At 44.1% G+C, this 16,360-nt stretch overlaps 1 protein-coding gene across 2 annotated transcripts in view; it reads right to left on the reverse strand.

The window, feature by feature from the left end:
* Positions 1-15,458, reverse strand: part of MMP16 (matrix metallopeptidase 16) — a 159,376-nt gene extending 143,918 nt beyond the window's left edge. For both annotated transcript variants that reach the window (XM_033155517.1, XM_033155516.1), the window contains exon 1: positions 15,200-15,458. In XM_033155517.1, the coding sequence (XP_033011408.1) occupies positions 15,200-15,331 (132 nt within the window). In that variant the 5' untranslated portion in view covers positions 15,332-15,458. The remainder of the gene's footprint in view (positions 1-15,199) is intronic.
* Between the last annotated feature and the right edge of the window lie 902 nt (positions 15,459-16,360).

A 16,360-nucleotide genomic window follows, 5' to 3' on the forward strand; every position in this document is an offset into this window, starting at 1 on the left:
ATCATGTGGCAATTCCCCACATTGAGATGTTAAGGTTTGAATATGCCCCAGGTACCTATATTTTGGATGACCTAAATTATGTGCAAATATATAGAAATCAAAGGAGTTGTTGGCACGCTCAATGAGAGAATAAAGCACATCATCTCTGCAGCACACACCCATTCTTGTTCCTACTGGCTGTTGAAAGGAGTACTCTTCAGACTCAAAACTGTACTCTTCACATGGTGGTGTCAAATACTAGCATGTACCACAGGGTGGTAAGCTTTGAGTTTGTTGACGCTTAGCTTTTGAATTCTCCCCCACCCCCCAGAAGTCTTGCAAATTATACCATTGTAGTCTTTAAAAGGCAGCCCTCTGAAAAACAGCATGCAACAGCACTCAAAGGAAGCCCTTTGGCCTTTCAAAGCAGCAACTTTTAATAGCAGCAGGAATAATGCACAAGGAGAACAAAGCAAAATATATTGATGCAGACAACAGACTGGAGCAGAGATGAGGCTGTCATTGAGTGGCCAGGAATGAATAACTGTGCCTAAAAGGATCCCTTCATTTAAGTATTTATATTAGCTTCAATAAAGAACCTTTTTGAATGCTTTAATGCTAACCATGACTTATTGCCTCTACCCTGGTTAAGATCCCAAGTGTACCTCCAAATCAGGGTTTAGTGTGTTATGCTATGTATATCAAGTATACCGCTTCTGTTGACACACCAGTGAAATCTGCTTGTCACTTTGCAACCAGAGAGCTGGAAAAACTGCCATACAGTGCAACCTTCAGCATGTTTCCTCAGAAATAAGTCCTACTGCCTTCAATGGGGCATAATTCCAGATAACTGTAATGAGTATTGCAGAGAGAATCAGCATTTGTTTTTCATGCTAATAACAGAAATTATATACTGCTGCTTCAACCAGAGTTGTTCTTTGTGTTCAGGGTTCTAATATCCTGGGATTCATTCCATGGCTTGTTAGCAACTTGAATGGCTTCGGGTGCCCAAACCTTTTTCAAAGTAGGCCAGATTTGATGGAAGTTGTTGAGCTTTTTTTAGGATTGAAGTTGCTGGGCTTTTCTTAGGATTTTACCCCAGGACATATACTGCCACGGGGGCCAGATTAAATCAACTGGAGGGCTGGATTAGGCCCCCGAAATGGACTTTGGACATGCCTGCTTTAAGTACACAAGGCATCTTGTTTCAGTCAAAAGAAAAAGGGGGAAAGCGAAATAATGATTGAGCCCTTATACCCTGAGGAATGCTATTAGTCGTCCCCTGCACTACAGATGCACAACGGACCTCAATTAGAAGCTGGGGCATTTGATGTTCTTGGTCAGTGGAAGTTGGTCCAACAGGGCAAATGGGGAACTGCCCACCAACTTCAGTCTGACCTCAGGCAGTTCCCATCTGCCTACCTTCTTACTTACATCCAGTCCAGGGAGTGGCGCTGGCTGTTAGCTTCCTCCTCCTTAGTCTCAGTTTTGTCCTTGTAGAACTCAGCAGGGAGGAGGATGGGGGAAGAAGTAGAATGAGGTGATTCCATCTGTCTTTATCTCTGGTTCCCTCTGCTGTTGAGTTCCATGGCTTTTGTCATACCATTCCCAATGGACACTAGCCATCAGTGTCACCAGTCCTATACCATGAAATGCTCTTCTAGCAAAGATTTGACAGGCATCCTCATTACTAACTTTCAGATTTGTCTTGAAGACCTTTTCATGCCAACAGGCCTAATTTTCCAAAGATGAGCCTGACATTTTTACAATTATTTTGTATTGATGTTATGGTGTTTTATGTTCAGTTATATCTGCATTCATTGCCATACATCACCATGATATTTTATGAGTGGGCAGTTTATAAATATTTTAATAAATGAAATAGATAAAATAAACGGGCCTCCTTATTGACACTGTTCCTAAATACCGGTAATCCTGGCAAATATGCTGACAATTTATTAGAAACCAAACACTAACATAGGATACCAAACTATTCCAGATATATAGCAGAAATCCAGATCTCCAAACATAACCACACTTGGGGGAAACAATAGTTGTATAAATGTGTAACTGGATGCAGCATTGCAACCACAGTTTTTAAGCAAACAACAACACCACATTAGGTAGCTAATATTAGAAATGCAGCAAATGCATTAAATCTCTGTCTTCCATGCCATCTCTCCTTCTCCCACCAAAATAAAAGTTGGGAATACATTATAAAGGTCAACTGGAGATTGGACCCCTGAGGGAAATGGTAGGGACTGAAGAATGGAACAGAATATGAATGAGGGAAGGAAATTCAGTTTCTGCTTGCCACAGTCCACATCCAGTGTGGTGTAGTGGAGCCAGTGTGGTGTAGTGGTTAAGAGCGGTAGTCCCATAATCTGGGGAACCGGGTTTGTGTCTCCACTCCTCCACATGCAGCTGCTGGGTGACCTTAGGCTAGATACACTTCTCTGAAGTCTCCCAGCCTCACTCACCTCACAGAGTGTTTGTTGTAGGGGAGGAAGGGAAAGGAGAATGTTAGCAGCTTTGAGACTCCTTAGGGTAGTGATAAAGTGGGGTATCAAATCCAAACTCTTCTTCTTCTACTTCTTCTTCTTCTTCTTCTTCTTCTTCTTCCTATTCCTAAACAGCCTAAATAAGGGGAGTAACTCACTATACACCCACTGAAGAATCGAGAAGCCGGATGATCATCAGCTCTGGTCCCAATTACCACAATCCATGGTGAGATACACCAAGGTCAGAAAGAATCTCATGCTAAATGAGAGCCTTCAGTTCTACGTTTAAAGGTCAGTGGTGCAATCCAGTGAGAAATTCTCCTGCACAACCTCCACTGACATGAATGGCCTTTTATTCCATGAAGGTTTGTGCTGGATGAGCTCTCTGTGAATAGCCTCTAAGCTAATGACCTGTGAGGACAAGAAGAATTTCCCCCAGTTAGATCAGCACTGTATTTCGACTCTGCCTTCTCCATCTTTCAGCATTTCCTGCACTGCTTCTAGAACACATTCCTTATGGCAGTGATGCCTATGACCTGCTACTTCGTGTTTTCAGGGACTAAAAAATCTGGATATAAGAGACAGGAATCTATTAAAATGAATCTTTATGTATTTAAAGTCTAATAGACCTCGGCTGCTCTGTCAGTTCCTCTGCTCTTCTAAAAAGAGTCTCAAATAGTCCCCAAGCTGAAAAGTTATTAGTTTTTATAACAACTGAACAATTTATTAATTAATCAGTAGAGAAACATTTGTCAAAATATTCAGAAAACAAATCTACTTGATTTTATTGTGGGTGTTGCTACTTTGCTAATGAAGCTCAAAACAATTAAGACCTTACAATTGTTCCCCTTATAAGCTCCATCGTAATAGCCCAAATCTCCAGCGAGTACCTTCCTTGTACTGATGGAGGACTCAAAAGAAGATCAAAGGAAATATAGAAAGTGCTTTCTGCAGCTGAATCTCCCCTCCCCTTTACCAAAAATTATTAGAAGATGTTTCTGCATGAAGGGAGAAGACTGGTATAAAAGTACTGAAGACTTAATCCAAAGAAGCCGAATTTCCCTGGAATTCATCTAGAATCATTGGTTTAGCATCCTTCAAAATGGTATGAAAAGAAGATGGGAAAGAGTCAAAGAATGAGTCAGAAACATACAGAACAAAAGTCCCATCTTCAAGAACTCAGAGTTAGGCTCTGCTGTGACGGCACAAAAATATGGTGCCTGCCAAATTCAGGATAGATCTACGGATTTGGTTTTACCCAGGACTGACCTGACCAACCCATCATCTGATGCACCACTCAACTATTCCACAATCCTTTTGATATGCAGTAAGCCTGCAACTTACATGGGGGTTATGTTCCAAAAATATCACCTAAAGCAAAAGTTACCTATAGTCAAAACACATTGGGTGCAATAGTATGCTGACTGTTGGTCATATTAACAATAAACAAACAAAACAAACATTGGGTGCAATGGTGGGTGGGGTTGTGACAGTCTTTTTTTTCCTGGGACACCTGCTCCCTTTCCACCCCCTTTTTTATTTTTCACTTTTCCCCCTTCTCAAGTGTGTAAAACCCAATGTGTGCAAATTAAAATGTGCATAAATTGTGGACTTACTGTATTCTCCAACCCTCTCAGCTGCTCTTTTCAGAGCCTAGTAACCAATGAGGTGTTCTCAACTATGAAGAACACCAAACAGTTTTTCATTTTGTACCTAAAATTTAGATCTGACAAAAACTGTACAATTCAAAAGATCTTGCTCAAACAAATGAAGCTGCAATCCTATGCAGATTTTCCTGGGAGTAAGACCTACTGAGCACTTCTCAGTAAATATTCATAGAATTGTGTTTTGAGCTAGGGATGGATGAAAAGTCACTTCTGTTTTAAAGGCAAACTGACTCAATTCACACATTCTAATCTAAAGCAATGCACAAACCCAAACACGGCCATCTTTTGGAATTCACTTTTCTCTGAATATTGCAATACTGTTCTCCTACTAAGTAATGTGTACAAAAATGCATATACTAGGATAAAGTGTATAATATTATAGATAATTGCTTTGCAAAAATACAGACATTGGGCAAAACTGCATACAAAATGTTATATTAGGACAAATTCGCACAAAAATGCTGATGAATTGTCATGAGGACTTTTTTAAAAAGCAAATCTGGAAATGAGAACTGAAGGGAAATGAGAAACCAAAATTGACACGATTTTTCCATTCCTACTAAGAACCTTCCCATTTGATGTAGCATGAAATGGGTGTACATAAGATATGAATAATTACAAAAGGGCTTTGGTTTTTGCTGTGTGTGAAACAGCAGTGACCAAAGTTTCCTATTTGCTTTTTTACCTTTATTTCCTTTCAAGACCAATAGTAGAACTGCAGGTGCTTCACAAATGCCCCCTTTCCTCCTCCTTCTACGTGGCTTCAGACCAGAAACCAAAAGCAAACTACCCATACCAGTCTAAATCTGGATAGATATATAGACACATAGATATATGAAATCTGTGCTACAAAACAGCTCACAAGCAAGTCCTTTAGAAAAACCAGCATTGCCTTTTCCCCTGAGCAAGAGCACAACGGTTCAGACTTCTCGTGGGAATCAAATGGTAACATGTGGTTTAGCTGCACAACTACTGTAGCAGTTAAAAAGAAAGAAACAATTTTGTACTTTAACAGCAATTCTCATGTCAAAATCAGTTCCAAACTCCTCTCACTTGCAATGGCAGCAAGCTGATTTTGCCAAGTGCCTCTTCTGCACTGCAACCCTCAGAAACCTTGAGAATGAAAAAAAGATTTCAAATCTTTGAAGGACCCATCTGTTTTTGGATTGCATAGGAAGGTGTCTTATGCTGTGTCAGACTGTTGGGGTGCAATCTAGTTCAGCACTGTCTATACTGACTGGTAGTGACCCTTCACAAATGGTGTTTTTTGTTTTTGTTTTTTGCCAATCCCAGCCCTACATAGAGTTGCCAGGGATTTTACCTGGGACTTTCTGTACATAAAGTCTGAGCTCCAACTCTGAGCCAAAGTTCTTCCCCAATACTTGGAGGAATACTTGACTATATGGATATAAGCCTGAAGAAATTAAGTCTTAAGGTATACATACACCTGTCATATTATCCATCACTAAAACTCAGCCAAGGTCTGGAAACAAAGAAATAAATATTTGTCATAAACACAGAAATCATTACTACATAATTAGTGAAGTAGCAGTTCTAAATGTTACTACAAGCATTAATGCTAAATGTGAATTCTTTGAAGATGGGAATCCTTAAATACCATCACCCGTATGTTAAAATATGCTTACAATGAATGACAATAAGCAGCAGTGTGGTGTGAATGGTTGCCAAGCAACCAAATAAGTGAAATAAACAGCATCAAAATAGCATACAACCTCCGTTCAAAAGATAAAGCTCTTGGCACAATTATTTCTTATGAGCCACCCAGTGAACATATGTTACTGGGGGTGGGGGCTGTAAAGTATTTTTTAATGTAAATTTTCCTAAAGAAATGTTGTCTGGATATGTTATCAAAGGTCTACATTTCTGCAAAAAAAATAGTTGCGGACCCACGTGCTGTGAGCCCGCAAACCAGACCATGAATGTATCTGAATAGCCTCTCATGACAATGATCTATGTTTCAAATTAGGCCACAACTTTATTGATTACAGATGGCTTTGGCTTAAGCATTGGGCATAACCTGGTCAGGGCCGTCTTACCCATAGGTGCTAGGGGTGCAGGGCACCCAGGTGCCGGGCTCTCAGGGGCACCAGGTTGAGAGTCCAGGGCCCAAGAGTTGAGTCTGGGGAAGAGCCCTTCTGTCGGTTGGAGTGCTGTGAGTTCGGGGGTGACCGAGCCAGCAAGACGTTGAGGCAGCCGGCCAGCTCTGCCCTCCTGCGTGCCTGGGATTGGGCAACCGGGGGGGGGGGAGATCTTTGTACTCTGGCGCTGCATATGCTTAAGACAGCCCTGAACCTGGTTCATCCAGCCTGCCTGCTGGAAGATTTCCATGAGGAAATGGCAAGGAAGTACTATGACATGCATCAAATTGGTAAGACACCCCAAAATTGCCTTTGGGGGAAGTGCTATGGCCCTAGCCCTGACTGGGCATCCAGACAGGAGTGTCCCCTCCAGGATCCCTTTAATGGGATACCCCATTCTCTACAAGGGGCAGCCAGAGGCTTACAACCTCCCCTCCAACTGTGACTAAGAGGCCTTATCCACCAAAGTTGCTATGAGGAAGGCCAAACCCCCAGGATGGCCAACAGATCTGAAGAACAACTTACCTCCTGGCCCCAAATATGATGACAATCACAGGGTCCAGGTCGGTTGCTTCATCTCACTCAGCAGTGTCAACAAATATATAGATAAGGTTGATTCAGTTGACATCATATATTTAGGCTTTCAAAAGACTTTTGACAAGATACCTACTAGGGTTCTTTAAGGATGTCAACAAGCATATCAACATAAGTGATCCAGCTGACATAGCATACTTGGAATTTCAAAAAGCTTTCAACAAATTATCTCACCAAAGTCTGAGTAATCTGAGCAGTCATGGAATAATAGATGTTAGGGGTGAGCAGTGAGGTGGCCAAGTTTGCTAAATTGTTCCTGAGTCCTTAAAACAATGAGACTGTGAAGAACTCCAAAAAGATCTCTCAAATCAAGTGAACGGGCAGTAAAATGTCAAGCGCAATTCAGTGCAAGCAAGTGAAAAAGGATGCACACTGAAGCCAAAAATCATTTCGCATACATGCTTATGGGGTCTGAATAGAGAAGAGACTGACCAGGAATAAGACCTTGGGGTCCTAGTGGATAGCATAACAAGTGTTTCAACCCAAAGTGAGGCAGTTGCGAAAAAGGCAAATTCCATGCTAGTGATCATTAGGAAAGGAATTGAAAATAAAATTGCCAATAACATAACATTATTATACAAAGAATGTTGAGACTAGACTTGGAATACTGTGTACAGTTCCGGCCATCTCCCCTCAAAAAGACTATTGTAGAGATGAAAAAATGTTCAAAAACGGGCAACCAAAATGATCAATGGGATAGCACAAGTCCCTTAGGAGAAAAGTTTGGGGCTTTTTACATTAGAGGAAAAGCAAATAAGAGGAGACATGATAGAAGACATATAAAATTTTGCATGGTGTAGGAAAGTGGTCAGAGCAAAGCTCCTTCCTTCTATCATACCAGTACAATTCATGGACAGACAACAAAGAAAGCAAAATGTTGGACAATTCAGGACAGATAAAAGAAAGTACTTCTTTACACTGTGCAACTACACTGTGTAAACTTAACTGGATCATGGATAGGGGTGTTGCTAACCCAATTTCTCCATACTTATTCCTAACAGAAATAGTTGCTCAAAAGCGCACACATAGCTTTCACACTTTTACTTGGAATTAAGTCCCATTTAGTTCAGGGAGACTTGCTTCCAGCTAAATGTGCTTTAACACACTTTACTTGGAAAAAAGCTTCAATTTTAAAATTGACACAGATTATTTCTTGGTAAATATGCATAGGGATCGGGGTGTTAGACAAATGCAGAAACCTAGAAAGGTCATGTGTAGCAATTCAGTAACAGCAGACCATTAACTGTGAAGTCTGTTAGCAGTGAAAAACAATGAAGTTTGCAGCCGCTGTTTGCCACGGGGAAGAAAATTCTACATTTTTGACAGCATTTCTCAGAGGTTTTGATTCCACTGCGTTATGTTCCATAATAAGCAATTAAACTGCCACGATTATTAAAAGGGGAAGTTTAAAGTCACTTAAGGAACTGCTTGTAGAAAAGCAAGGCTTGCTTTGAAAATCTCACTGGATTGCTCCTAAGTATTTACCAATGATGTATATGCAAGGCAGAACAACAGAAATAACATTGTGGTGGGAAATGGAAGCAAAGCTCTCAATCCTAACCATGTTTAATTAAAAGTAGGTGTCACTGCATACACAGAAAGTTAAGGATGTGACCTCTCAGCAACTACTGGATTTTCAGTTAATATTGACTCCTATAGGGGTTGACACCAGCACATCTAATTATAATGATATAGATTTATGAGGATTCTATGGAATTTTGACTTTCATGCAACTGTGATAAACCGGGGGGAGAAAACACTGGGCTAGAAAATAACAACTCATCTGATCAACTGTGATAAGAATTACATCCAGACAACCAGGCTTTGAAATTTTATGAAATTTGGGGGACGGGGGCTATTTCTTAATTCCAAAAATGAATGATAGCTCAAGGTGACAGATGGACTAATAACTTTTGGAGATTTTCAAGGCTCCGGAATTAAACTTCCCATCATGTATTTTTAACTTGATAAATGTGTAATCCAAGCCTCACCAAGAGGTTGGCTGAGAGTGTATGTGCTGCTCTGCTGGCAGAGAAGGCAGGATGATGGTGGGATGACACTTATATCACTGCAAGCCCACATGTCGGTGAAAAACTCCGCCAGCACAGATGTTCCTCTGGATGAATAGGGGAATAATAAGATATGGAAGGGGGATAGGAGAAAGGGGCGTTCACACATTACATCCAAAGTCCTTTCATTTCCTCGGCTTTCCCACAAAAAATGCATGCCTCCCACTGTAGCCAACAGGTTGTAAGAAAAGCAAAATGGCAGGAACTTGACATGGCAGTTTCTCTGCCAGCCGTTCTCTTCTCCCACTGCTGGATATGTGCAGAAGCCAAACCCTGCCCAAGCTCCTAAAGTCTCTTATTTATTATTGGGGATTACAAGCAAGTTCAGGTTGCCAAATCTACAGAAGAACATGAAATACTGATCTATGGACACTGCAATCCAAGTCATTGCCTGCCCCCATGTTTCACAGCACTGCAATTTGTTATTGCACCATATATCATGCATGTTAACAGCAGCATCCACATTTTCTAATGGACCCACAACTCCTTTCTGTAGCAAAAAAGAAAAAGAAAAAAAAGAGCCAATATGATTTTGCCACACAACCCACCAGCCTCAGAGCACACAGGGGAACCATGCTGGAAGCACCATGACTAGGCTTATTCTTCTTCCTCTTTTGTCCTTGCATTATCTCCTATTCTAAAAATGTGTAACAAGTGCCATCTTCAATAAATAGGTATCATCAAATAAGTAGAATAATGTGGTATTTCCACCCTCACTAAAGCTGGCTAGAAGAACACGAGAGTCTTCTTCTCATTTAATAACCTCCCTTCCTCAACCTTGCTATTATGCCACTGTTAGAGAGTAGTCTGCCTCCCAATGCTCTGGCTGGCATCAGTCAGGTAGCTGACTTTGACCTATATCCTCTCTGCTCACTACATCCTTCCGATGAGGCAAGTTCTTCCTTGCAGCAGTCAGTGGAGTGGGGTTGCTTATCTGGCTTCCCAACATGGAAGTTGCTGCCTGTAACTAAGCAGGAGAGGGGTGAGGCAGCAGGGAGGTTGGCATGGTACAGGCTCAGCAGCAGAGCCAATCCAACATTCATGCTACTATGCCTGTGCCATGCCAACTTTCCCTTCTCAGTCTACTGACAGTAACCTCAGCACTGGGAAGCCACCCACACTGCCATACTGGTCGCTACTCCTTCCTTGCCGATTTCATGCTACTATGAATTACTTTTTATGTTGCTGTAGTACTCTAGATTTGCTCTGCGGCAGCAGACTAACACAATCTACCCTGTAAAATTTAATCTTAAGCCCAATCGTTGAACATACTCTAGTGTAACAAACATTCAGGGATGGCTTAACTCTTTGCAATGGCGTTAACCATCCATTCAACCAACCAAATCAGGACACAGAGTATTCAAGAGTAACAAATAAGCATGATGCCCCCAGTTCAACAGCCTGCTTTCACACATATTGTTGTGTGCACCCAAACCAAATCCTCATTCATTTCAGAGACAGCAGATTTCTGCACACAATCAAATGAACAGATGGATCGAATGCTCTTAAAGCAATGGCACAGCCCAACGTAACATGCAGATTAATTAGTTTATCATTTAAAATGATAAATTGCGGTCAAGGCCAAGACTGCCAAGTCTGTATACCAAGTTCTGAACTGCCAGTGTTTATCACTTTACTGAACAGGATTTCACATTGTCTATTGCACAGCCTTTTTATGTGACTAACAATACAGAAGTATGTGTCACAACCAGGGGCATACCTAGCTGCTCCGGCACCCATAGCAGCTGGGGCAGGACGAACTGCCCATGGGGGCACCACGGCAAGTTGTCCATGGAGTCCGCCTGGCGGACGCAAGCCCCACACTGCCATTTGGGGCAGTGTGGGGCCCCGAGCCACCGCATCACTCCCAGGAGAGATGCGTACTTTGGGCACTCTGCAGGCCAGACCCCACGGTAAGTGCTGCCCCCTGCACTGTGCCATTTTGTCACCCCTCAGGGATGACACCCAGGGTGGGCCACACACACCTCACCCCCTTTCTATGCCCCATGTCACAACCACATCACTGAGGACTACCCCCTTAACAGTGTCAACAATTATTTGATGCTACTGAATACTGACATTTTTAGAGCTCCCACCTAGCAGAATTTGAGTCTGCAACTCCAACGAAGACATACAAAGAAAGGCATATACACATACACATAGTAATCTGACCTCCAGTAATTCTAGAAAAATATCACTAAAATATGAGATGGAAACCAGAAGAATCTGCCATTTCCAGATCATGTATGGAGAGTACATGTTTGGAAGCCTCCTGCTAAAACCAAGTAATTGTGTGATGTTATACTCATCTACTCAAACGTAAGGCACATTGAGTTCAATGGTGCTTAATCCAATGTAAGTATAGAACTGCAGCCTAAGGGTTATAGCCAATGTTAGTTCTACTCAGAGTAGACCCATTGAAAATAATTACCATGACTTCAATCATTAATTTCAATCAGTCTTCTTGGCATTGTCTTCTTGGCATTCATCTGCCTCAAGAGGCAATGGATTGCGCCTCCGGGGGTGAAGTCAAATTGCTGTGTTAACAACACCTAAATGACCTCCCTGGGGCACAAGTCTGGGCAGTGTGTATGGAGGTCCTGGGCTGCCCAGATGACAAGACCCTCCTCTCAGCCTCACTGATGTGGTCCAAAGGAAAGCAGAGCCATATGTTTGGCACCAGTTGGCTGCGGGAGTTGCCTGAAGGAGGAGCACAAGTGGCCATCCAACTGTCTTAGGGACTCCATTCTGTAGCGTTTACTCTCTTAGCATTTTCATCTCCTGAAGATATCCCGCAAGGCAATGGAGGTTTTGGAGCAAAGTTTTCCTTCTCCTAGATAGGCTACCTTCCCAGGTTGAAGAGCCCCATCTGCCCCTCACTTCCCACTACAACACGTGCAGAAACTACCTTCAGTCGGTCTACTCTGATTAAAACTTAGCTGGATACAATCCAGTGTTTACAAAAACAGATATTCACCATAAACCATGTCTATATGTGCAACAGGTGGTGAGTGTGTATGTGTACGCGCCCTCCTTTCAGTATTTATTTTAATGCTACAAGAATGGCCAAACAACAATATAAATAACACAGATCCATGTTGAAGTGGCCCTAGTGAAATTAAATTCCTTTCCCTATGCTACCAACCATGTGAGCTTAGCCTCCATAAATCCATTACAGTACAATGGACTCCAGTCTACAGCAGCTCCCTCACTTCTATGTTTGTTTAAAATGCTCCTGGAACAGAATTTGCTGTGCTCAAGTAGGGATGGGTTCTCCGTGATTTATTGTCCTGTGCAAGTGTTTTATGGGTCTGGTGCTGACACAGAGAAATCCATGGCACAGAGTCACCCAAACGCTGCCAAGTCCATAGCCTCATGTTCCCTCTGCATTGTGGCTCTGGCTACTCTGGGTTTCTTTTACAACAACAAATGGCACTTGAAAAGCTCTCAGCCTTACTCAGAGATAAATGTAAATTAATTTCCCTTCAGCCTGGTAGCAGAGACCATGCTGATCTCAAGGAGGCAGAAGACGATAAGGCAGGACACCGCTCTTTGCTCTCAAGAGATTTATTCCAGGACCAGAGAAATCCCAGCCACCTGCTCCCCAGACAAACCAAGTGTGCTAGCCTCCAGGAATGGCAAAGATCCTTCTATGCCTTGATTATTCCACTTTAGCTTTCGAAATGGCCTACAGAACAGAGCAGTGGTGGCTAATGCCTACTGGGACTACTTGGGTGGAAGGCATGTTTGCTAACTGTAGGCAGAGCCAGAAGTAAGAACTGAGTACACACCCTCTCCACACCTCTCTTTTTCAGGTGGCCAGAGGCAAAAAAAGGGTGGGGTGGGTGGGGTGGGGAGGAGAGAGTCCTTTGTTCAACAAAAACGAACTCAGGTAGCTGTGTTGGTCTGGCGCAGTCATATATATATATATATATATATATATATATATATATATATTCAAATTGTCCAGTAGCACCTTAGAGACCAACTAAGTTTGTTCTAGGTAAAAGCTTTTGTATGTATCTGAAGAAGCGTGCATGCACACGGAAGCTTATACGTAGAACAAACTTAGTTGGTCTCTAAGGTGCTACTGGACATTTTTATTTTATATATATATATATATTTTGAATTTCACACTTTTGCACATGACCTTCCAATTATCCACTGGCTCTGAAGCACCACTATGAAACATTGTATCAGGAAGCGGGAAAACACTAAACCCACTTCTCCAACTTTTCTTCATTCATAGTTTTCCCTCCGTACTTCACTGCTCCATGTAAGTTTAGTTTCTCCTCCTTGCTACTTACTGGTGTCTTCCTAGATTCCCAACAGACTACAGTAAACTATCCTTTCACTCCTCATGTCCTAGCACCATCTGCTGCTGGCCTGCATCCTGCAGAGTAGGCAGCTGGCACAGCAACTAGCTGTGGCAGGAGGAAATGCTTCTGGAGCTGGAAAGGCTACCTGCCTCCCTGCATGTGGCACTATCTAGGCGTGATGCTATTGGGTGGCTTTTTTCTTCTTCCCTTTGGCAGTCTCCTCCACTTCTCATTGGAAGAATGAACATAAACAGGGGAATAAAGGATGTTCTCAAGAGCAGAATGAGTTTGGCTAAGTGGCACTCCTGCCACAGTCTGCTCCAACAGCCATAACCAGAATTAGGCCAAAAGGTGTCAGGCAATACTCACACCTTTCAGCCTAGCCCTATGACAAGACATGGGGGGGGGGAGAGTTGGCAATGCAGGGTTGTGGGAGGAAGCCAAAATGAGATATAGCCAAGATGGAATAGCCAGGATAGCCCTGAAATAATAGATGAATGTGATCAGGTTTGGGAAATTAAGTCATATACAAGTATCCTTGGAAGAGAAAGACAAATTATATTATTGACATACACAGAAAATGTGAGTCATGTATGGTCAGACTAAAGAGAGTCTCCTCTTGTGGCTAAAAAAAGGGGGGGGGACACATCCAGAGAAAGGCTTGAGATCCTGAGAGCCAGAAGAACAAGAGGTTGTGTGGAAGAAAATTTCAAGTGTGCACGAGTAAGAGTCACTCTGAGTTTGAAGAAGCACTGGGGTCAGCAAAGGATTGAGCTGCAGGTGTGTAATCAGTAAGACAGATCAATGGGAATTGTTATGGAATGGGAGTTGTTATGGTTTGTGTGGTCTCTTTCAACTTCTGAACCAGGAGCAGTGGGTGAGCAAGATGAAAGGAGGCCATGCATAAGGATGGTAACATAAGGGAGAAACTGGGACTGATGTGACAGACAGATGGACAGACATTATGGTGCAAAGCACAGGAGAAAAGGAGAACAGCGGAGAAATTGCAGCACACTTAATAACCAACCACACTTAGGCTGCGACTCCATACACATGTTAAGTGGAGGCAAGCCCCACAGAACTCAATAGGTATTACTGCTGAGTAGACATGTACAGCACAGGGTTTGTGCTGCAAAAGCCAGATCCAGTGTATAGCCAAACCGACTTACATTGGGCTGAGGCTAAAAACTGGGGGAGTAGGGTGCGGATCCCAGCTGAAGTCCAGCCATGAACCCAGAGCAGATCCCATCCAGATGCTGTTCACCTTCTCACATTTTAACTAACTTCACAAAGTTCCTCTCCACCTAACAACGCCCGCCCGCCTGCCCCCTTCACCGCCCCATTTGCAGCTGCCTGAGGGGACATCCGTTTAGCCATTACAGCAGCCCCTAGAGCAAAAGTCCACAGGAATGTTTCAAAGTGACAAAAGAAACCTTGTCCTGTTCAATGAATGCCTTTTCCGTCTCCACTTTCATTTAAACAACAACGCCCTGATCGTAGCAATATAAATCCATGCCCCCTCCCCAATTTAAACCCCCATTCAGACTGTTCTTGCGTCTTAATGTCCAGTGGCTACTTTTAACCTACCACCCGTCACGTATGGATGCATGCGCGTTTTGGAGAGGTCCACTTCATCCCCACCCCGATCTCTTTTTAAAGTAGGGGAGGGAGAGTACTGCCAGGGCATAATGGTGAATCCCCCGGAGCCCATCATCGTGGCTTTCCGCCGTCCTCCTGGGCATCAAGGGATCCTGAGACCAGAAACGGGAAACTGTTGGCTGCAGGAAGGAAAAGCGTCCTGGCTGCGCTCGCAGAAGCGACTGCTGGGGAGGTTTGGGATTTCTCCTACACCCTGTTTTTTATTTATTTATTTATTTATTTATTTTTGCACGTTGAATCAATGCAAGAAGCAACCCAGAAAAGAGAGGAAACACACACACGCGCGCGCGCGTAGATGTGCATAGATCTTACCTCTACATTGAAATACTGCTCCGCTCTGCACCCAGTAGCCCATAAAATCCAAAGCAAGGCTTGCAAGAAAAACACCCTGGAATGATGCACGAAATCCCCCCGGCTTGCAGTGCTGAAGGCGAGTAAGATCATAGTGAACTGTGCTTCAATGGAGAAGGCAGAGGCGGCGAGCGAGCGGGAGAGAGAGAGAGAGAGCGCTCCTTGCTTTCGCTGCCTTCCTCCTCCTTCTCCACCTCCTTCTCCCTCTTCTCTCTCTCTCCCCTTCCGAACAGCCAAAACAAAAACAAAACGCGCACACTCGGGTGGGTTTCTCTCTCTCTCTCTCCAAGGGGAAACGAGGGGAGGGGGAGAGATTCCCCCCGCGCTGTCGAGGAGGAACAGCTCGACGCAGGTTCACCTCCAGAGGCAGGAGGAGGAGGAGGAGGAGGAGGAGGGGAGAGGAGATCCTTCAGTCCAGGACGCGGCGCGGCGGCATCAAGCTCGGTCAGCTCTTCCACATCCTCCTCCTCCTCGCTCGTCCCGTCCGGGAGGGAACGCGGCGTCCAAGTGCAGCTGCGGCTCCGGCGAGGCGCCTCGTTTGCACAGCAACCGCCTGCCTCCGCCTCCGCCTCCGCCTCCTCGGGCTGCGGCCCCTCCTCCGGCTCTCCAAGGCCTCCTCGGCTGCTTGGCCGCCCGTGCTTCGCTTCCCCGGCTGCGCCTATGTCTCTCGGCTCGCCCCGCCACTCCAGAAACGTTCATCCGTCATCTACATAACTCCTCCTCCCCCCCCTCCTCCTCTTCTTCCTCTCGCGGACCTGAGAGGGGACCGCCCTCCCCAGGCTCCTCCGGGGGGGGGGAAAGGAAGGGAAGAGGGGAGGAAGGGGTCCGCTGGCGCCTGCGTGGATATCTGCCGCCTCGGCTCCGGCCAAGGCCAGCCCTGGATGGGGTTTGGTGGGGAGAGGCAGGGGGGAGGTTCCTTGTAGGGCTGGGTGGAGGAATGAATGGGATCGCAAAGGAAATGGGCCGCTGAAGGGGGGAGGGGGTTTGGAAGAAACACCCACTCCCGAGAGTGAGACGCCTTTGTGCTTCTGTCCACACAATGGGAGTTAAGAGATGTCCGCTTTTTTTCCTTTTTCTCTCCCCTCCCCCGCTTTTTTTGCGTGTAAAAAAAAATTGGAATCT

Source organism: Lacerta agilis, chromosome 7, assembly GCF_009819535.1.
Source record: "Lacerta agilis isolate rLacAgi1 chromosome 7, rLacAgi1.pri, whole genome shotgun sequence".
Classification (NCBI taxonomy): domain Eukaryota; kingdom Metazoa; phylum Chordata; class Lepidosauria; order Squamata; family Lacertidae; genus Lacerta; species Lacerta agilis.